The sequence below is a fragment of the Aythya fuligula genome, chromosome 6 (genome assembly GCF_009819795.1).
Source record: "Aythya fuligula isolate bAytFul2 chromosome 6, bAytFul2.pri, whole genome shotgun sequence".
In the NCBI taxonomy this organism is placed as follows: domain Eukaryota; kingdom Metazoa; phylum Chordata; class Aves; order Anseriformes; family Anatidae; genus Aythya; species Aythya fuligula.
Window position 1 is genome coordinate 9,681,045 of NC_045564.1, and position 23,955 is coordinate 9,704,999.

General features: G+C 39.6%; 1 protein-coding gene across 7 annotated transcripts in view; it reads right to left on the reverse strand.

Annotated features, from left to right (window-relative positions):
- AGAP1 (ArfGAP with GTPase domain, ankyrin repeat and PH domain 1) overlaps window positions 1-23,955 on the reverse strand; it is a 345,403-nt gene that overhangs the window by 153,820 nt on the left and 167,628 nt on the right. For all 7 annotated transcript variants that reach the window (XM_032190230.1, XM_032190227.1, XM_032190225.1 and 4 more), the window contains one exon: window positions 21,301-21,393. In XM_032190230.1, the coding sequence (XP_032046121.1) occupies window positions 21,301-21,393 (93 nt within the window). The remainder of the gene's footprint in view (window positions 1-21,300; window positions 21,394-23,955) is intronic.

Genomic DNA, 23,955 nt, shown 5'->3' on the forward strand with positions numbered 1-23,955 from the left:
CCAGCGTAGGATCTAATTTATTTCCTCCGTATTGTTATAATGAATTGCACAGCAGAAGAAATTAAGGGTTCTTTGTAAGCGTCCTAACTTTCTGGAGAGGTGCGCCGTTTTTTGCTAAATCCCCCTTCTTAACCTCTTTGTTGCGAAGTGTCAGCAGCGCCTCAGCGCCGCCGAGAGTGACTAACAAACAGAGGCCGCTCCGCGAGCTATCAGGAGTCCAATCTGGAGTTCACCTCCACGTTAACTCCTACCGCTAATTCATCATCCCGGCGCCCGACAGCTAGGCTGATTGTGAGCCTTGTAGTACAATGCGGGTCTCGGCTGACCACCAAAATCAGCAGCAGGGGGAGGGGTTGATGGGCACGGGCCTGGAGAAGGCCCGAGATAAGTGCTGGCTGTCAGTGCAAGGACAAAGAAGGGCAGGCCCTGGGGAGAGAAAGGAGATAAAAAAAATCTCGACAACTGCTTTATCTGATGAGGGTTATGGCTAATTAATTATAAACTCAATTACCTAACCCTTACTTCAGCAGTCTCTATTCATTAAGAGATAAAACCTGACTGACTGCTAACTTTCTCTTGCACACATACACAGCGTGCTTACTTCGAATTTGCACACTTTAACACGCAATTTCTTTAAAAAGATCTCCAAAAGCATTCGTATCTGTCAACTTTGTGCTCACAGGATGGAACATTTCTCTTTTTTTTTTTTTTTCTCCCCTACCACCCAAAGCACCCTCTGTTGCACAATGGGAGGGCCTGGCCTCCATGCTGTGCATTGGCATTTAAAAGCAAAAACCAGACATTAAACAATAGACATAATGGACATCAAAGCCCCCTTTCACAGCCAAGTTTCTGCCTCCATGGGCTTCTGATCTATTCCACATTTTAAATTGAGCTTTTAATTTTGGGTGCTAGAAGTTTGGCAGCGTAGCTCACAGGTATCAACTGAACATTATTCTCCCGAAGTCTGAAGGTAGCCAGCAGAAATGAATCGTATTTAAGGAGTGAACTCTAAAAAACCCTTAACCAAGCTAATGGCTGCTAATAACCCAAACTGAATTTTGCATGTAACGCATTAAAAATTCCCGTTTGATCGCTATTCAGATTCCATCTCCATTCCTGTGGTGCTTGGCCTTTCCTCGTGCTCAAGTTCTTGCCCCCTTGTGCTGCTCTTGACACAAGCTCAAACAGCCCCGCGGAATCCATCCTTGCCATTAAAAGAAAGCTCCTCTTAATCTCTTTCCAAAGACTGCAGACCTGTCTCTCTCACCTTTTTGAATAAACTGAGATTCTCAAATCCCTGCTTCGCTCTGGCTGCCCTCTGCTCTAGCTTTTCCATTTCGACAGATATTTTTATATGGGGTTTTCATACACACACACACACACAATTATGAAACAGGCACAGATTTTATTTATGCATATATGAAACAAGGTGATCACACCCACATATTATTTCACACCATCTCAGAACTTTTTCTAAAAATAATTTCTTCCCATACGTAAGAACAAAGGAATATCCTTTATGTCTGTTTCTAACACAAAGCACTACTTCAAATTACTGTAAAGTGTATTTATGACATTATATTTCAGTTCATTCAAGATGTACAGACTCTTAGGTCACTTTTTTCACATTTTGCATACATCAAATGAAATATTAAATACTTTGTATTGTCTCTGCTCTAGTCAAGGATTCTGAGGATGTTCAAAGATGTTCTAGTAATAAGTGTTTTGTTGTGTTTTTTTTTTTAGTCTCTCCAACTCTGCAGCAGTCATTTAACTTTTTCATGCAAACACAAAAAGTGATTACTACATCTTGAATTAAAATATGTTTTTCTGTTTGTATTCTGAAATGCAATAAACCTAAATGCAGACCTGTTTTGTAAGTTGCATATCTGAAGTTGTGTGGATAGTTGATGTCTGTGGTCAAATCAGAGGGGCAGATCCACCCATCTTACTTTTCTTTCTCAGAATTCCAACAAAATTCATGAAATCCCGACTCAACAGAGAGCAGGGGAACATGACACACTGAGCAACCATTTACAAAATCCAGAACACCTTATTTGCTTCTGAGTTCAACACATTCTGGCACATTTCTTTCTCTTCTCTGGGGTCCTAAACTCTTCCATGTTTTGGCAGGCACATCTCCAGTACTTGAGTCCAGTTGTGTCCTGACCCCACTTTTCACTAATACGTATGGAGATGAAGTTCATTGTTGTTTCTTTATTCAATTTCACAAGTTGCTGCAAATATAGACCTATTTAAGTCTTTCGCCCAAACATACTCACTTTTATATAGACCTATCACTTTTTATCTGAAGGAAGACAATTGTTCTTAGAACAAATTAAAGCTCAAAAAAAAAAAAAAAAAAAAGGAACAGGAACACTACAAACTCCAATGCAATTTCCCATCAACAATTTCACACAGCTATTTAACTTAAAAATATAAACAATGATTGAAACAAGCGCACACAGACACTATAATACTGTTCTCTCAATTGCCTTCCCATCACACTAGCAATATTAGGTAAAAAGGAAGACTTCTCCCATTCATCAATATAGAAGTTATTCATCCGAAGTTTATTATCTCAGGTAATTTGATCAATACACTTCACCTTTATAGTACAGTTGTCCTTGTGAGCAAAGCATTTTGCGTTTTATAGTGAGATGGTTATTATGAAGGCTATTCATAGGGAAATTCTCTGCAGTTAAAAGTTTTTCCAATTAACTACATTTAACATCATTTAAGCCATAAAATGGTGGTTACATTTCACATCATGTTGTTTAAGTGTGGCAGTGCTTAGAAAGCAGTTAGCACACATTTGGCAAATACATCAACCAATACTTTGAAATGGAAATCAAGAAAACCCTGCCACAAACAGAGTAAGGTCTTATAAATATGAAGTTACAAATATGCACGAAAAAGCACAAATTGGAAGAAACACTTGACAAACTGGTGAAGAACGGCCTCATTGTCTCCACCACCCTAGGAATGCTCCTCAGTATCAGTATTTCTTTTCCATTCATGCAATTTCAGTGCTCTTCTGTCATGTTTCTTTCAGATTTTTTTTTTTTTTTTTTTTTTTTTTTTTCCATACCTCATTTTTGTGTAATTGAGGTATGAACTTCCAATGAATCATGGTGTATCAGAACAAATTTCTTAATGCTGTTTGGGACGTAGATCTCCAAAGACCACCATCCTCACTCCATCTAAGTACACATTATTTGAGCTACCTCCCCGGTAGTGAAAGGCTAACATTCAGCAATACGGTGCCACAAAAAGGTGGACAAATTCCTTGAAATGCAAGTAAAACACATGTTCAAAGATCAGTTATTGCTAAGGATAGAGCCCTCTAAAAATTTGCTCAAAAATTTAAAAAATAAAAAAAAGTCAGATTATTCCTTTTGATATACTCAGAACAAACTAGTTCATTAAAGTCATATCAGCACTTGTAATTGGCCCTTGTTGGCCAATAGAAGGAGACATTTGCAACTTTTCCCAGGAAATTATATTCTAAATCCTTCACGAGGTGGACCTTGTCCTTTTCTGAGGAAACTTGATAGCAGTCTTTAGTATTCACTGGCATAATTAGGACTGCAGTTAATTTCATTAAATTCTCTTGCTGCTAAATGAAGCAGATTATGAGACATCTTTTATTGCAAGGCATGAAATTACAGCCTGTCAGCTGCCAATGGTAGAGTAAAACTAATGAATTACAGGGTAAATAACACCAGAATTAACCAGCCAATTTAACATAGCAGAGAACAAAGTCATTTTTACTTAGAGCTCTGGCAAACACCATTCTGCAGGATACCTTTCAGATGAAAGGGAACCAATTCAAGGATCCTCACAACTACACAACTAGGAAAAAGCTACATTTATTGTGCAGCTACGTTACAAAGCAAACACTACCCGTAAATTATTAGAAATGTGTCAGATAAGTAGTAGATATCACATCACTGAAATATTTAAACCATGTTCTCTCCGAGCAGCTTGTATTAACATATTATTCTTTACATACCATAGGGAAAAGCACAGATGTGCACTAATTTGTCACTATTATAACTAGTTTAATGGTGACAACTCTTCACAGACAGTACCAGACAAAATCCCTATTAATGAGGAGTTGGGAAGCACTTGTACACTACGGACAGATAATTAAAGGAAACTAAACCCAAGCGTAGCTACCCAGCTCTGTTTCCTCCCAACCTCCAAAAAAGATGCCCACAGAGGGCACAAACTCCCTTGCCACGCACTTGTACCGAAATCTTGTTATCGGGTAATTGCTGAAGGGCCCACACATCTGCACGGGGAAAGAACAGCAATGATTTGCCATCACTCATACAATGGGCAGTTACCTCGGACCTGGATGCCTTCAAGACCTGCTATTACAAATTTCTGACCACCCTGCTGAAAGAAAATGATTAAAACGAGGTTGACTGTGCAGCTGGTCCAAGCAGACATGTAAATACACACTTCTTTTCAGCCGAATGCTTTGTAACCCCAGCATTATTCTTCCTGCTGACAGAAGTGATGGCTGCGTTAGCTGGATGCTGAGTTTGGAACAGCGCACGGCAGCACCGCCGTCTGCATCTCCTAGGGGCCAACTTAGGGTTGCAATAATACCTGTGGCATTTGCAAGAAAAGGGCCCAGGGAGAGAGAAATCCCTTATTATTAAAAGGGCTTTTTATTTCCTCATTTTGGCAAGCATGCCATAATCGTGTCTGCCATACACAAACTAAAAGCTTTTTTATGGGGTGTTTCAAGTTCAATTTTCAGCAGGTTTCCAAGGTATAAATGCTTAGGTCTCCTTCCCGGTCCTGACTTTAAGCTCAATTTCAGCCAAGTTGGATGGGGTGCAGGAATACAAAAGGGATGCTCTGACAAATTTTGTGAAATTCAGCACTTGTCTTTAAGAGTTAAGGAGTCCCTGACTTAAAAAACGACCACAGCTTGAGCTCAGTTTGCTTTTCAAGGGTGCTGACCCATGAGACTGCCTACATATAGCTGGACCAGCCATGGCACATGGTTGCTTCCTATCTCTGAACAAGGCAAGGTGAAAAAAATGTCACTTCTGCCTCTGCTGTTTATGGGAATTTAAGACCAAGGTGGGTTTAGGCAACGTGGTTGGTGAGAAGACTGGAGATGGCTCCAGTCTTCCATGGCTCCACTGTTCATGGGGCATCTTGGTTATTTTCTAATTCGAGGGTTAGAGGATCTCAACTTCTTCATATTCTATTTGTAATTAAAAAAAAAAAAAAACACACACAGGAAACACTGGTTCATCTTCCAAAAAGATTGAATTTTAAATCTCAAATCTCAAAGCTTGTCTATAAAACTTGAAACAATTACAAATAAACAAGAAAAGTTGCACAGGAGAATTTTTTGGCCAACACACTTACCTACTGATCAGTGCCCTATTGGCAAGGAAAAAAACAAAAACAAGAATTTCTACATCATATAGATCCTATTTCAAATAAAATTACACAGTCATTGCTAATAGTAATATAAAACATACAAATGTATCTGTGGCACCAAATTATTTAAAATCATGGAAGGAATTGTGTACTCTTAAAACCCAGCTTTGCTAAGGACAGTGCACTTGGCTTTGTATAGCACCTACTGAATTTTATTTTTTTTTTTTTAATATCTGTGAATAAATGCAAGTTATCTGGCAATGTGAATTTCCTATTAGCTTCCAAGTTGCAGTCCCTGAATTAAGGTCGGCCTGTATCCCCTGTGACCCGGACACAAGTCCCTTCCTGCAGCCGTTCTCCGACCAGACCAGTGCATTACCCAGGAAGATCTGCTGTTCTCTGAAGCCTGTGCCCGGTACAGCCAACCTCATGAAGCCTGTTCCCTTGACCCAGAGGTCAGTGTTGCCGTGTGCTGGAAGGTTCATGGAGCATAAAACCTTGCTCTGGAAGGTTGCCCAGGCCCAGGGAGGTGTTCTGCACCCTAGACTGAGATGCTGACTCTTTTCAGACACTTTGTTCTTCCTCCAGCAAACCCCCATCTTAGATAATTCAGGCAATTATTTTAACAGCATCAGAACTATTCTGAACTGATGCTGATTTTTTGCCTTCAGATTCCAACAGTGGGAAAACCCATCCTCTGACAGTTTGCATGCATCAACTCCAATGCATTTGTTACTGAAATCTATAGACTGAAAGCTCCCAAGACTGTTCAATTGGAAACAGCTCAGAGGCATCGACAATGTGCCGAAATAGCAGAGCACCAGAAGCACCGATGCATTGCTTCAAGATGGCAATCGATCACCATGCTTCATGGTTAAAGGCATCGGCACCTGATGAACCAAGCACCTCCAGGGACTGGTGTGCCACTTTCTGAAAGACACTTAAGGTTCTTAAATGTTATTGAAAGTGTCACCTGTTTTTTGGTTTTGCTTCCTACCTTTGCCATAGTCTTTGTTCACTGTTTGTCCTCTTTCTAATTCAGTATGGATTTTGTTTCCCTTTCGTTTTCACCTGGCTTCTCACAGCAGCACAATTTTCCATGAGTTCTGCTCCTCTCTTTCTGTTATCCATCATATTGGCAATCTTTCCCATCTTCTCTTACCCTTAAATCCGCTCACTTCTAAAGAAGCAGGGAGTTTGCCATCTTTGTACTCAATAAACGTGCAAGAAACCTCTCTCTTCACTGCATCACACTGACAATAAGAAGTGTCGCTTAATTTGAATTAAGTGTGACTTAATCTGTATCAGGAATGACTTCCAGAAATCACGAGGCTGCAAGATTAAAGCACTAACAGTGATCATGCATATATTATTTCTCATCTACAAATGTAACATTGCCATGAACTGCAAACTGACAGCAACATTTACCGTATAAAGATCCAATTCAGAAAGTATTCTGACAAAGTTCTCTGCCATGCCATTAACTTAAACAAAACTGACACGTCAATCTTCAAAATGTTGAGTACACGTCAGCAATGGTTGGATGCACATGCTCTCTTACAGCATCAGGAAGGGTTTGCACAGCTCATCTGCCAGACACAGTGCTGGAAACCTGAAAAACTATGTATTTCAGGAGAGGTGATGCACAAGCGGTACTTCTTTGTTTTTAACAACCAGACCAGAGTATTTTTTAAGTGAAGCACACCAACCATATATTCCTATACTTACTCTATTTGCATCCCAAGACCTTTTTTTCCTCCCCACTCAGTTTACTCAGAGCTCACTATTATGCTTTTAGTCTATAGCTTACAGAGCATCACTCTCCCCACAAAGTTTTTGAATTAAATTTTCTATTTAATTTGGCCATGAAGCAGCTTCTAAAACTGATTCCCTAAGTGATGCTACACCTGTCCTCTTAAACATTCCCTGCTCCCTTCTGTTCTGTTGCTCACTTTCAGACTGTAGAATTTCTAAACAATTCAACTACTTACACTGCTATTTTAATTGATTTTTCTTTCCAATACCTCCTGCACTCAAAGATTTCTTCATTTTTTCCCCCCCATGAAATATTCACACAAGAGAAGAGAACGTGAGATGTTAGCCTAGCTACTTGATTTGCAGTTCTCCAGTTCTCTACCCAACCATTTAAATACTGTCATTCATAATAGGGTGATATACTGTACTATAAACCATTTTGCAAATGGTACTTCTTGGTATTTTTCTTTTGTGACAAAGAATCATATTCATCATAAAGGAGAAAGAAATGACTCAGTGCTCACACTTACCTACAGAAACTGTTTGTGTGTCTCAACAGCTTCTTAGAAAAAAAGGAGGGGGGGAGTCCACTAAGTCACTAAATTTTTTATTGTTTCTTTATAACAAAAAATTTACAATCTGACAGCCCCCTAAGTCCAGTAGCTTTCTCTTAGTATTAAGCCTGAAATAATCTCCTAATCACCCCATATCTGTGCGCATGTGTCTCAGCACCAGTGGCAAACGCTCTGAACTCCTGCAAACAACTACAACTGCTCTGTCATAGCTTAGCTAAAATTGCAATAATTTCCCATCATCTCTTAAGCAGTGATCTAACACGAGAACCTGCATCACTAGGACCAGTGTACACCGATGACTGTGATGGACAGTGTGAAAGACCTGTAGCCAAGACCGATCTGGATGCAGCAGCACAGTCGGGATTCTCTCTGCAGCACTGCCTCCAATACTTTGCCTCATCAGTGTGTTTCTTTCAGGGCTGCATGCATCTTGCAGCGCATGACTCTCAAATGGCCCATGTGCCATTTCTAGTGCTCGAGTCAGATCTCCTTTAGATTGCAACGCGCTGGCTTTTTACCCTCTGAGCATACCCACCATTTCTTGCACTCACTTCTCAGATACAAAACCAAGCCAAACTTGCAAGGACTTGTCACCTGTGGGCCTATTTTAGAGTTGGAGAGAGAGAAACTGTGTGGTTGTTTTGGAAGGAAAGCCACCCAACTGCCCCACGCAGCCTACCAAAGATGTGGCTGCAATGGTGAACGCCCACTCCAAGCACATCAGCAGCTCGATGCCACTGAGGGCTGTCACAGAAGTGGGATATCACATCACAAGTGTACATCCCAAACTCAGGTTAAAAGAGCATAAATGAGGGCAGCTGGATTTCAGTTCAGGTTAGCATCTTGAGTTCATCTCCCATCTTCCTGCCAAGACGATTCTACCACATTGCCCTTGATCCCACTGTTAAGAGAGGATAGAAATACACTTTGTCAAGCAGGCACACAGCAGCGACATGAGACAACACCCAGTGCTTTGCCAAGAATTTGCTACCAATGGCAAACGTGAAACAAGAAGAAAAGTCTGACAGGCAACCAGTCTGGACACAATAGGATTATTTGGCTTCTGCTAACAGAGACTGCATCTTTCCAAGTAAAATCTCGTTTTATTTTGTCAGCAGCTCTACTCCTCATCCCCTTCATGATATGCCTCTCTCTACTCCTTATAATGCAGATTACAAATTTGATTGCTATTTGTTTGCTTCCACTTACAGCCCTGTTGTTGATGATATTGCTGAATGGAAACAGACCTAATGCTGAACAAAGCGCTGTCCTGCTTCCAGCCAGCTCAACTGTGGTCTAGCCTCATCTTCGGTTTATGATCGTACTGTTCTCAATCCATACCACAGTTCTTAGCCAAACGAATTTGAATAATTTTTCAATTAAGATTTAACAAGGCATTATCAAAATGTTTTTACTAAAACCCAAATATTTTACATCTGTTACATTTGCTTTATGCACTTATTTTGAAATTCTATCAAAAGAGCAATCAATTTTTTCTGGCAAGTTTTATTCTCTGTAAACCACTGTTTCTCACACTTATATTAAGCTGCTCTGGGAAACTAAATCCTGCAGCTGAGTGTTTGAGTTACTTCAGTTTTCTCCCCAGTGCTGGCTCATTTCAAGCTTTACAACTCTGGGACAACTGTAAGGGAAATTTATCCTTGTCATATAATGATCTCATTCACCTGAAATTTATCATACAGTAAAGGATCCTGTATAGAAAACAGATCATTCTGTTATCTGTTTGTTCTCCTTTTTCTAACTCATGCGAAATAAACTGGTGTTTGTGTTTTGTTTTTACAGAACTGCGCTACTGAATTATTCCATTTAAATTCAAAATATTTTAGTGCCAACATCTGGCCCATCTGCTGGGATTGCTCCATAGATGTATTGTTAATTACTGGAGTCAGAAGGTTTTTGAAGAATAGGAGAAAACTGTATTTTAACAGAAGTGCAATGACTTTCATAGTTGGTATTTCCAAGATTAATTACAAATAAGTTATAGCAGAGTACCTACATTTCAAAGACCCTCCTGCCCCTCCACCTCCCTCCAAGAGCAATATTCCTTCTTCACTCAATTTACTATTTTGAATTTGCCACTGCTGCTTATACTGTAGATAAATACTTGCCCACAAGCGTTAAATGCTAATAGTGCCAATGCTTTTATTTTATTTTGTAAGTAAAACAAAAGAAGGGATGCTGGACCAACACCCCTGATTCAGGGGCGCGTTATCAAAAAACGTAAAGGTAGCAAAAGAATTATGAAAATACTTCGAATGCCCAAAGTTTGCCTCATTCAAAAAATTAGGCTAAAGGGCTTTAAATGCGTGCTGTTCAGTTTACTCTTTTGATTGCTTTACCACTATGTAAATCAATTTGTTAATGTTCCTTACAAAATGCATGAGCCAGTTATACTGACAAACACACAAAGCTCATTCGTAATTAGCAGTTAATTAGTAAGAAGGAACAGATGCTGTTAGAGTTTCAGCAGGCGAACAGGTTCTGTAAACAATGCTTATAAATCTAAATGAATTTATTAACCACAATGCAACTGTCAACATTTTGCTGGCAACCATACAAATATGGTGGAATCCCCAAAACATCTTTCCAACATATTAATAATCACTCTGTCAACCCAAGTCTGTCAGGCAGTCTCACTTGGTAACTGTCATAAGCATTCTACTTAATCTTCTTATGTCACTTCTCCTTCCTAATTCCTCCCTCATGCCCTCAGAGGAAGAGCTCTAGCCACTGAAGTTAGCACAGATACACACAGACTCACCTCTAAAATGGAGCAGCTCCTCGAAACAAAGATGTTTGTGCAAGAGGATTGTTTGTTTTGCACTGATACCTTGAACAAGCTTCCATGAACTGAGAACCAACAGGCAACATGCACAGCTTTGAAAGCAGATCCCGGTCCTGAAGGATTTGCTGTAATTTTCTTTACAACCATTATCGCTCAATGAAGGATCACTACTATGAAGGCATCTGCAGATCTCATCCGCTACAAATACCTAAAGGTCAATCATTTCCACTCACCAGTTATAAAATGACACACTCAACAGGCCACTGAGTGATTCCATAGCGCTGTGTTTTTTGTTTTGTTTTTAATTAGCTGGGGAGAGATGGCTCAAATAAAAAGAATGCTTCTTGTAAGCATTTTCTAGATGCAGTCTGGAGAAAACTATTAAAGCAGCAGCTACATCCAACAACCACAGTCAAAGGCTTTTGGCAAGGGGCCAGTTCTTAGCCTAAGGGCAACAGTGAAGATACCTTAGTGACCTCGTTCCTGTCAATCCCTGCATGTCACATTGAGATGCCACCTTGATATATTACACCATTTCAGCACTGGAAAATTCTAATAAATTTTTTAAAGTCATATTATGGCTTTCTTTATTGATGTTCTCTTTTATACCTACATTGCTTTCGATCATTCCCTCCTCCTCTCCTCCAAAGCACTCTGACACCTCTTCACTGTGCTCTGTACTTGCTTGCAACATGCACAGGCTTTGCAACACCCAAAAACGTCACGCAGAAAAGGACAAGAAGACCAAGTGGGTTAAATTCTCCAAAGCTCTGCTCGGAAACCTGCTTGGTGTTCCTTTTGCAGGCTCAACTCCTGCTTGCTGCCCCACTGGAGGGGGCTGGAAGCTCCAAAGCTGGGGGATGCCGTTCTCTGCCAGCATCAAGCACTGGGCACAAGATTATGGGGATGTTCAGAGCTTCAGAAAAAGCAAATCCTTTCTGCTGAGCCACTCACTTGCTTGTTTGTCCTTTCTCTTAGGATTTGACTGGTTTATCCCAAAGAAACAAACAATCAACAGCATTGTACTTGGACAGAATAGATGAAGAAGGGGATGAAGTTGAATGCTTCTTGCTAGCAGTCAAGAGCAATCTGTGGTTCTTACAGCACTAACTTGAATACCAAAACAAAAAGTTTTCACATCTTTCCTAAAGTTGTTTGATACTATTTCCTTTCATCACTGCCTTACTTTTGCTCATTTCTGAGGTTTTATCACACAAGTGGATATTATTTTTGAAATTACGTCCTCTGCCATAATTGGCAGTAAAAAACATTTAAATCATACTCTTTATGTAAATTCAGTAAAAATAAATATATTACATTTAATGCATGTTATACCATGAAAACACCGTTTTAAGCTGGGAAGAGTTATGAGCAAGCCAGCCTGAAATGAAACTTACAAATTCAGCACCTCTCTACCACAGGCCACCAGTTTGTTTCTATTACGAGGAGCAGAGAGGCTCCCATTAACTTCAGCAACAGCTGGAGCTTCTTAGGGTCACAGGCAGTAAAAAATTGATAGAAAGTTAATTTCTCTGAAAAATGTATTAATAATCTCATTTATAGATCCTTAGAGGTTTGAAAGCAATACGCACATCACTATAGACGTCAATTTTAGGAAAATAATATTACTGTAAGGCCTCTATAACTCTTGAACATCACCTCAACAGCCTACCTAACATTAATTGGAAACTGATAAAATGACTTTAAATATGCCTGTAGAGCAACCGTACACCGCTCACCTCATCTTCGTGTGCTCGGGACTATCACTACAATTTTTGCAGGCACTTAGAGACATAATAAGGGCAATTTATAGGATGGGAGATAGAAAACTTGTGTTTTAGGGCCTCTCAAATACTAGGAGGAGATCAGTTAAAAGAAATATGATAAAAATCCGGTCCTTATAAGAAAATTCCAGCTTTTTTTTTTTTCCTGCAACAATTAGACATCTCAGGAAGGGAAAACAGTAGAATCCAGAAAGCAGGAGGAATCAGATGATTTGGTAGGATTTGGAGATGGCTGACCCACTGACAGACAGGGGAAAAAAAATAGAATTGTCTCAATCTGATAGGTGGTGTTTCTTGCCTTAGCTTGCCTGTTTTGGCTAAGAGCCCAAAGAGGTGATTTCCCTGGATTGACAGATAGAAACCTTAACCTCAGGCAGGGGAGGGCTTAACGCTTGGGTGCCAGGTTTCCAACAGAGCAGTGCACTGAGCTGAACCATGTCGATCACTGGGACAAGAACACCAAGATGTGAAAATAGCAGGTCTTTATATTTCAGAGCTGAAAACAAACCTTTGCACGCATCCGTGTTAACAGAACAAAATAGAAAATGGTAATTCTTATAACAAAACCTTTGTTCTAAAAGAACATTCACTTTTGCCAGCCTTTGCCCGCCCTGACCGATCAGAAATCTCATCCCTTCCTCTGCCTCCTAGCAGTTAAGCCATTTTCATTTGGCAGTGAAGTCCGTATGTTTCACTGTTTGGAAAACAGAGACATAAATGAAAGCAAGTTTTCTGAAATCAAAAAAAAAGTGCATTAAACCCAGGAACTTTTTAATGCTATTTCATTTGGAATATACTTAGGACTACTGCTTTTCTTGAGACAGCATCTGAAAATCACCAGCAGCAGCAACACACAAGAATAGCTTTCCTGACCAAATGAAACATTATTCGAGGCAGGTAAATGTAAAGCTGTAGCCGTTCCTCTGACGTAAGGGCACATTTGATCTAATTGGAAAAAATATTTCAAGTGCACTGGGAATAGTCACTGTTAACTGAATGCAACAACGAAAAAGGAAAAAAGAGCATGCAGACCCGAGGGAATTACCAAATCAATTAACAACTAATTCAGGAACTAATTTCTGTATTGCCTCTTAGCACAAAACTGTATCTTTAATTTCTCCTGCAATAAGCATCACCATGATAGTCCTAACACACTCTGACGCTTTAAATGAGTTTACAAGTATCTCTTTTTGATTGGCTATATAACATTATTTCTTCACAGTTCAATGCAACCATAGCCAAGTGCTCTGAAATATTTAATTATACTGGTAGCTACCAGTTAACAATTTACAGAACCAGAGTGAGTACAAAACATTTTATAACTAGTAATCAACTAATTAAAAACACAGCAAAAATGTGTATGCTCTGATTATAAACAATTGCAGAGGAATTACACAGAAGATTTCAGCACTAAGAGTATTTGGCTAAAAACCATATTCTCGTGTTTGTACAAGCATATCTGGATACTGATTACTGTGATTAGACAGAAGTGTGACAGAGTAAATTACACCTCACAGTAGATATAAATAAATAAAACTATGCCATTTGCCAGTTCCTTGTTACTTGTGTCATTTCTGCGTTTTGGAAAGCCACCCTCCAGACACCAAGCCTCGATTGCAAAGAGCTATTTCGAAACCTACACAAACGCCACCAATACAAAACCAAAGCAGCAGCAGTTTTGGTAAGCCCTTTGGAGTAGAAGACCGAGCAGCAGCGTACCAGTGGTTTGGGTCTCCGGGCAAGTGAAGCACAAGCTTCATCACAGGAGCTTTGCAGCACACCAAATTACCCCAGGCATGCATGTAATGAAGGCAAGCAAATCCTGGAGTTGTATGGCTCCTCCAGACCCATATGAGTTTGGTCATACCATGTATGGGCCATTTTTACATCACAATAACCTGATGCTGTATGCAGACGGAAGGGACGAGCCCTGGGATGAGCCTTAGCGCTCAGCAGTGGTGGTAGCAGTGGGTAGCAGTCCTACTCCAGCTACACCAGCTTCTTCCACCCTGTCAAGTCAGATGAATTAAGCAAGAAGAGATGCTAAGATGGTTGCTTATTTGTTCTCTCTTTTGGTAGGCAAAGCAAACATTTACATTTACGAAACCTGCTGCAAAAAGCATTTGTTGTTGACGTCGATGGTGGCTCTCAGGTCTGACACTTGCCTGGAGCACCACGGCGCTCTTCAGCGAGTGAGAAGTGAGCAAGTCGGTCTGACTGACTAGATGTGGCACACGATCACTTCTCAAAACCGATTTCAAAGACACCGCCATACTTGCCGAAACCCAGGACCAAGATTAGACAGCACTCTGTGTTATTCTGCACAAAAATCAGGCAGGCTTTACAGTATTGGAATCTACCTGTATTTAAATCCTCTTTTTTGTTACGCTGTGTTTTAGCTTATTTTGGTATTTACTAATCAAGAGCCTCATCACTGCTACTGGAGCCTCCCTGTGACAGGCATTTCCTTGGGTCCTTGGGGCCAGGGGCTGTGATTGAAGCAGGGTGCCCAGGTGGGACGGGGCTGGAAGAAAATCACTGGAATTAAAGCAAATCCCAGTTTCCCTGAGATTCTCTCCACAGAGCAGCACACAGACGATGTATTAAGAGAGGTCACTACCAAAAAACAATTAAATGCAACTTCTGTGCTTCAGCTTTTCTAAGTACATCTTAAAACTAGCACAGATTTTTCCCTGATTAGAATTTTGTTTCAATTGCTTCAGTTACACTCTAAGACCAGGGCACTTGTGAAAGGCTTGAAAATTGACAGCGCAATGGCTGGGCTTAACGCAAAAAAAAAAAAAAAAAAAAGAAATTCTTGGGAGTACACAACTTGATTTAAAAGTTACTTTGAAGAATTACTGATAATGGCTTGCAAATCGCAACACAACTTCAGTTGTTTCAGAAGTTTTGTAAACAAAGTGACATTGAGACAACGCTTCCCATTTGTTAAAAGAATTTGAAAATATTTCTTTTCCCCCCAAGTTTGCTGCTCTCTTAGATAATTCAGATGCACATTATGACACTTCAGTTTTCTTTATGCTCTTCTACAGGAAAAACAGCAAGTTGCACAGCCAGGAACCAAACTCTTCCTTCTCCTAAGTAAATCACTTTCAGCTACAGCTACACCATCCAACCTGCTGCCAAAGCCCCACAGGTATCTTGGTCCTGAAAATATTTCCCAATTTTATTTTAGAGGAAAAAAGAATACGTAATTTCAAAGATTACCTTAATGTTCTTAAATGCACAAATCTGGTAGGCAAAGGTCATTTGAAATATCACCTAAAAGTAAAGGCCAATAAGATATTCGGCTTTCGCCATTAATATAGCCATTTGCAAACAGAGAAGGGAATGGGTTCTGAAGTTCACCTTTGCAAGTCATGGATGGCAAATTTTTCATTATGTCATCAGTGTAATATTCAATGTTAGAACATTTATTTTTAAGCCAGACTTCAAATTTGCTGCTCCTAAATGACGTACACAGGAACTACGCAGGAATTTGGGGGACACTTCCCTCTGTAAGCCAAGGGTTCGAGCAACCGGTCAAAATCAAACCCTGGCCAAAGCTTCGGTGTTGCAGTTTTTGGTACCAGAGCAGTCAAGGTTATATAGTTCAGCTATATAATAATATGAGCATCTGCTATGAGTGCAAATGCCAAATACAAGAATTGCTGAAAGCAGAAAGTCAAGGCCAGCTCTTACGTATTTATTTACACTCTAATCTGGGAGGGAGGGGGTGAGGAGAAAAAAAGAGCACACAGCTGCCATCCCAAAAACAGACCTCCCATCTGCCACCCACGATTTGCATGTCACCTTCTCCAGGCTCATTTGTACTTCATTAACTGCCATTGACTTAACAAGATTTATGCAAATGACACCATAGGAGCTCGCTAACTCCCACTGCAATCAAGTGATTATGTATGTACAATTCTCCACAGCAATGAAAAATTAATACATGACAAGCCCACTCACCGCTGAGCTGAGCTTCTTGCTTTTATTTCTCTTGTCTTTTTTTTTTTATTATTATTATTTGAATATGCCCTACTGCAAGACTGCAGAAAACAAAGTAATCTTCCCAAAATGCTGAAAAAAAACCAACATGCTAGAAAGTATGGCACCCTAAAACGTACAGCTTAATACATACTTCAAAATATTCACTCAAACCACCAGGAACGAGTCTTCATTTTCAGAATAAATGGGTTTTGAACAGAGGATACTCCTTATCAAGGAAGCCATCCACCCTAATTTTGCTCTAAGTGTACTACTAGGAATGCTACAGAAAGCAGCTTGAATATTTTTAGCGTAAGCTCCTCTTTCTCAGAAGTACAGAACTTTCTGTGGATTTTAACTTTGGGCCAATATTGTTCCAGACAATTTCAGACTCCCTCTGATTAGCAGAGGGTATTCAGACAGGATATGAGTAAGACTGCAGAAAAAACAATTACGTTACCAATCATTTTAGATTGTGACAAATAAATGAAGCAAAAGAGAAGAAACTCTGCAGTCCCCTATAATGTCCCCCAAAACATGGAAGGTGTCAAATGCAATCTTAGCATTCTTTCACTTTTTCTCCTTTTTTTTCCTTTTTGGAAAGTTAAGGCGTTCAAAGTCCTCAAAGGAAGCTGAGAGCACAGAATTTAAGGCATGCTGATCCTGCTGTATAAGCAAAAGCTAGGCTCTCATTTTACAACAATTTTATTTTATTTTTTTTAAGTTACCCCAAAAATTGACCTTCCTGAAATTTCATTCACCCTAGAGTATTTTGGCAAAAAAGTTAACACTCACATGTTAAAAACTTTTCATTGCTTACATTTGGGTTTCTGCTGGAAGCCAGAAGGATCTCCAGAACAGTTTTAAATGACTTAGCTGAATAAAACCATGTTTAGCACTGTAGCAAGAAGTAATTTTTAACATTTAGAAAGGACAGACAGAATAGGAAAATTAACTCTTTTCAACCAGATTGCTTCAAGTTAAAGAAAAAGCCATGAAGGATTGAGCTATTTCCTCGCAGGGCAACAAGACTCCATTTACAATTTTGCCTATTTACCCCACGCCCTCAGGGATTCAGGGGCAGACAACAGGAATTAAGCAGAAGGTTACAACTCTTGGCTTCTTTAGACTAAAAAAGCAGCAGAAACCTACCCAGCCAGGTGTCCAAGGCATGCTACAGTCCCTTCTGCGGTGGTGATCTGATGCTCAGACTAAACCAGCTCAGACCAAGCTCTCCTTGTGCTGATGTGACTCCAGTGGCTGTACAGGTTGGTATCTGTATCACAGAAAGGCTGTACTACAGAATTATGAGTAAATCTGTAGCTATGCCAGCACAGCTCACTTAACATGATGTGTATGTATGTGCATTTAGAGAGCAACCAGGAGAGCAATGAAATGTCCCCCCCCCCCAAAAAAAAAAAAAAAAAAGCACTCGTCTACCAGTTTAAACCATCTCCAAATACAAAAAAGCATCGCTGTTATATACATCAACCACAGCTACACTGGTTAAACTGCAACAACAGAGCCATCTCTGGAGAAAAAAAAAGTGATTGATGGGGACTTTGTGTCATCTCATGTTTTCTACACTTTCTTGTGAGTTTTTTTTTGAATATTCTGTGTTCTCTCCCCACCAACCAGAAACGTACCTGCTTAATAACAGTTCTTCCTCCCCACTTACGTGTACCCCTCTAGCTTGGAAGAGTTTTCGACATTTCCAATGTCCAATTGTTTTTTTTTTGGAGTTGGGAAATACTGCTTCTGACTTTTGGGACACCAAAAGAACAACCTACAGTCAGGCAGCAAGAAATGCATCAGAGAACCAAGCCATTGACTTCACCATCTGAACAGTCAGCAAAACTTTTCTTTTTTCTATCAGCTGTTTTTGAATCACCTTGTTTTCAAGTTCCACTAAACTAAGCATACATAATCCATGGTATTTGAATTTCAACCAGAAGTCTAAGGCTTTTTTATTCTTCAATTTGCTAATAAGCTCAACCAACACAACAAGCAGCGATCTGCAAGTACCTGTCTTGCCTGCAGTCTGTAAGGACTATTACTGCCATGCACATACCGTAAGTAGCTATAAAGAAAAAAAAATAGTGCTGACAACAAGCATTAAAACGATCTGGTCACTACATGCTTTTGAAGATGAGAGTATGTGCCTGAAGCTGGCAAAGGCATCTTGCTCAACAGCAGCTTCAAGAAGTCACGGGGCATTTTTCCTAACTGGAGGTTACTCGCGACTGCAGCATGGGTAGTGCGGCAATGTGACTCGCGGGCTAATAGGAGGAAAAACACTGGAAAACATGAGGACAAAGAGATTAAAAAGAGTCTTTTAAGAATATAATAAGATAGCTTTTCCACAGCAACACTGTGAATACTACAATCTGCATTCAACTTCTTGAAAGGAGATTTCTCTTTCTATTCAGTGACCATTTGTCACTGAAACATATCATGATGGAAGGGGTTTCTCATTGAAAGAAGCACAGTAGCATGACATATTACTGAAGTTTTTAGGTCCAAAAGTTCCTTTTCACATCTCCGTCTCATTCATAGTTAATGCACTAAATGAAAGAGACACCATCTTTTCTATCAGGAATTGCTACTTCCTCAGAGAAATCTCCAAGTGTCTCGCACCTGTAGGACCCACCAATAATACAGTCATATCAGCTTTTTAACTCATCACCACCTCTACTGATAAGAGCTCTCTAAATAGCGGGTAGACAAAAAGCTACCCCAGTGCTTAATTTCAGGAGCTTTTTCTGATTGTGAAAGACGTATACTAGCTCATAACTGTATAGTTTATTATCAAAAACCACTTCAAACTAACGCGTAGTTTCACACTGTAATGAAACATTGTCAGCATGAATACACATTGCTTTTCCAATTTAAATTAAATTCCAGGTTAAAAAAAAAATAAGTGTGTTTTCTTTTCTACTCCATCTTCTTTTACTTCAGCTGCTGGGTGACGATGGCCTCCTAACCTTCACTGAAGACTGTGTACAATGTAGAAATCCATTCTCCTGACACAGACCGCATATGATGCGGAACACCACTGAGACAAGCCCCCCACAACACTGCGTGCCATTCAGCTTCACTTCTTGCAGCACCCTTTCTGATACCTCCACGAGTAGGATATGCATCTACTGACTGAAGACCCACTCAATTATTTGTTTAAACTTGCCTGTACATGACAAAATGAAATTGCCACGATTGGGATCAATAACAAAAGCAGACACTATGGAAAAAACTGATCACACTCTGTACATAAAGTGGGGGTGAGAGGGAGAATTTTTCAATGTAGAAATTCAAGGTGATTGTGGAGGATATCTCATTCCATTGCATTATACTGTGATCACACTCGCATTGCCCATCTTACCTGTCCTACAAGGGCGTTTTTAATCAAATTAATTTCATACAACACCATTTTAGAAAAGAACAGTGTGTACATCTTGAATAAATATTGGAAAAAGTCAGCTCCTCTGGCTGATTTTTTTTTTTTTATCCTCAGCTGTATCCACAGACTGTTTTGTTTAATTAGCATTACCCAAAAGAATTCCAGCCTGTCTAACCCATCTCCATAGGACACAAAAGCTGTAGAAAAAATTGTAGCTTGTTTTACATGCCTGCAATCTCCTCCTCTGAACACAGAGCCAAATACTGAGCTTATCTGGTTTCAAACTGCTATTCTGAATTGCAGCATTTGATTAAAATTTGTCTGCTAAAGATTTCATAGACATGACTGTGCTTTTGCTGCATGACGGTCCCAAAAGGTCTTTTTAACTGCCTTTAGAAAGGAAATCACTACAAATAATTAAGAGTACAAAGCCATTTCCCCTCATTCCCGACAAAAAAATAACGTGAAGAAGCCCCCCAAACACACAAAAGCAACACCAACAGGAGAGCTGTGGCCACTTGACGAGAAGAGGCACTGACTGAGGAAAGGCTTGGGAACATGCCAGGAGGAGGCAAAGTGAGCCTCTGGAAGGTAGGAAAGCAACCAAAGGAGACTGGAAAAGACTGCAGGAAGAAAATGAGCTCCCTTCACTTGGCACTCTTGCTGTCTACAGCACAGTAACTCGCATGAAAGCAAATACTTGCGAACGCTATTGCAGAAACTATTTGTAAAGCATCCCATACAAATGCTTAGTGCGGTGTTCGTAACTGCATGAATTCAGTGTAATTTAATTTGAAAAAGTAAATGATCTCATTTACCCAAACACTTTGCATTAGATTCCAGTATTGCTTTTGCCTTTCAAAGGAGCGTTCAGAGCTACAATTTAGCATTCAGTTTCCGGGCTAATGAAAGTGCATCTAGGCTAGTAAAACAGACCAAAACAAATCCTTGAATTCAAGTCCTGTTGTGTAATGAGGAAGTTTAATTAAGGCCACACATTACAGCTGTAAATGTTCTCTTATATAATAAGGTCTAAATGAAACTGAACCTAATCAAAGTTACAATTCCTTCATTAGCAAATTACAAACAAGAGTGCACAGCTGACACACCGGCTATGATTATCACAACTAATTGCCTCGTTGTTACAAACCAGCCTGAAACTGTGTTCAGATGTCCGTCTGCAATAGCAAATTAGGGCCACATCAGGCTATTTCTGCGATCACAAGGGGCTCTTGTACAGCGCGCTGATTTACCCCTGTCGACGGGCAGCACACGGCCCAATCAAAGCCCGCTCTACAAAGGCAGGCTTTGAAGCCAGCTCAGCCTAGAAACGCGCTCCATATGCAGGCCGGCAGACTGCACTTCATTAGGCCTGTTGTCACATTTTCCCTCTTCTTATTCTAATGATCCTATTTTAATACACATAGGAACCTCTCCTAATTGATGTCAAGTGAGTGACTTCCACATTCATCACCGGAGCACATCAAACAAATCTTGGCGCACAGGCTCGGCATCAGAGCGCTTAAGACCCGAGGTGTGTCTCCAACTACGGAAAGCAAAAAAAGTGTTTCGGCATACCTGTTTAATTGGGATTGCACGACCGCTTCCAATGCTATCTGTTCTGCTCTCCAGGACCTTCTTCTCTTTGTCTGGGTCACTCCCTTTCCGAGACTGCAGAGGAAAAAGAAAAAGTTTGTGCTCCGTTAAAGGTAGCTATTCACACAGAAGACAATTTTATTTTTTATTTTTTAAAAGCAATTAAAAAGTATTTTGAAACATAAATACAGACACAAAGCAGGAGGGGAAGAACCTACACGAGTACATGACTGTCCCAAAATTTGAATACTCCAAATACCCACATACTCTCTCTAATTTTTAACCATCCACTTGTTTGAAATGGGATTTAGGTTTAAAGAGTTAAAATTTCACTGCCTGAAGACTCAGCAGATCAGAAGACACATTTTTGAAGTTTCCAATAGCAGATCCAAAGAAGAATGAAGGTTCCAGTTTCTCGTTTAAAAATCTGATACATACACTTGTACATTTTTAACAGATTTGTGTGATTTTTAGAAAGGCTATCAGCTATTTAGAAATGTGATTTTATGATGCGGTCTTCGATCATATTGATTTTAACTCTTTCTCTGCTTTTGGACGGTTAGAAAGTTGGAATTTCAAGACAAGGTAGCAATTGATGTTGAAAAAAAGTTTTCTGCACACAGTAAATAAATATCAGCATAAGGAAAATTAAACCAATGTTTAAAATGACACAAAGCCAGAATAAGGAAATTTAAAAGATAGGAGTGCCCTGAGGAGTAAGCTCTCTGTGCCTACTTCATGACTCTACAGGAATTTTAAGAAGTCATTCAGATTCTGGTCCATTATTGTGAAAGAACGCACAAGTATAATCATTTTGACAGATTTATTTTATTTAAAAAAAAAAAAAAAAAAAAAAGGAGCTGAGAGTCATCCTCCTTAATAACTGAACTGACAAGTGACAACTTCACTCCATTACTTTTCAATAGGAACATTACTCACACAATATTGAAAATGGGAAAACATTTTCATGCGCTTTTCAAATCCCAGATGATATATGAAACGAATACATTTGCGATGTCCAGTACCACAATGGAAAGTTAATGAAAACCAGGGTGCTACAAGATACTGGGTTTGATTTGCAGTATAAAAGGGATGTTTGAAAGACACCGGGATCCGGGGAGCGATCAGAATCGTGGATAGCTAATACCCGTTTTCCGTATTCTAGCATTCAGCGGGCGGAGGGATGGAAGGAGGAAAATGCCCAAAGCAGTTGCCTTAGGAGGCGAGGGGAGGGAAGGGGAGGGAAGAAAGCCCAGAGGAAGACTTCAAGTAACACCGTTCTAAGCAACACATTTACCCAGCAGGGAAGCCGTGCTTTTCCTGGCTCTGCCGGGAGTAGGCTCCTATCACTAGTTACTATGGTTAGGGGCAATGGAATGACATGCCAGGGAATTAAACAAAGAATAAATGAAAGAAAGCAAAACAAGTGGGAGGGGTGAAATCCGATGTTCAAGATAACTATTGTTCCTCTTCCTTCAAGACAGATTTCTGAATCTGAAAGTGCCACTTCCCAATAATAAAACACAAAACAATACTTCAATAGCGCAAAGCGTCCCTAAGTGACATTTTAAAGAAACTCAGTGAAGGTAGCCAAATCCTTGGGAGGGAAGTTGTCAACTTGAATGTTTCTTTTTATTTGACTTTTAAAAAGAAAGGATCCCATCTCTGAAAGGGATAAATACCTATGCACTAATTTTTATTTTGTTTTTAAATCATCACATTTTGTATTCCATACAAGTAACCGCATCAGGAAAGAACACTGCAGATAGAAGGGAAATACCTATATACAAAATATTGCCAAGTGCTAAAAGTACAGAAATATAGGAATGTATATTAAGCAAATTCTGTCTTAGCTGCTGATAATTACAGAATACATACAATTTTCAAGGGGAGAATTTTATCTGGTTCCACTGCTTAAAAACAAACAAAAAAAATAGTAAAATTGATAGATAACCTGCTCTTTCATAGTTTTGCACCTATCCATAACGCACATCTTTCATCTTATATCCAGGAGACTAAAAAAATTTAAACCATTGTGTATCAATATTTGCTAGGACTTTTTCTGATGTCATGTTTACAAATTAAGTAGTTCTATTTAAAGCTTCATTAAAGTAAACCAGAGAAAGTCCAAAAAAAACACAACAGAACAAAGCTGCATGAATATCATTTGACCCGTTTTCCCTTTGCATTACAAGCCATATGCAGATTTATTTTATTTTTACCTTACTCCAATCAGGACTGTGAAACAAGATTGCTTCAGACCCAGAATGATACAGCAGCTGGGTTTGGGCACCACCAGAATCCTGTCTCAACAGTCCAGAGAGCCCCAAAAAGTACAAATACTGATCTCCAATATACTGAGATAAAATGAACTCTAACTTTTAAGAAGAGACACTCTCACAAATCTGCAATAATGTAAGACAGGTAGTATTGAATATGAGAAAGGAGATGCATCTTACTGCACCTCATGTTCATTCGCCCCATACATAATCCGACAAGTAGTTACAATCAGTGCATTGCTCAAGTGTGAATCCTCACCTGTGCTACACAATACTATTTAGTTGTTCCTGTTTGTGCAGTGCACAAAACAAGACATTTACCCTTCTGCTTTATTTGATCTATTTTAAAGCCCTAGTA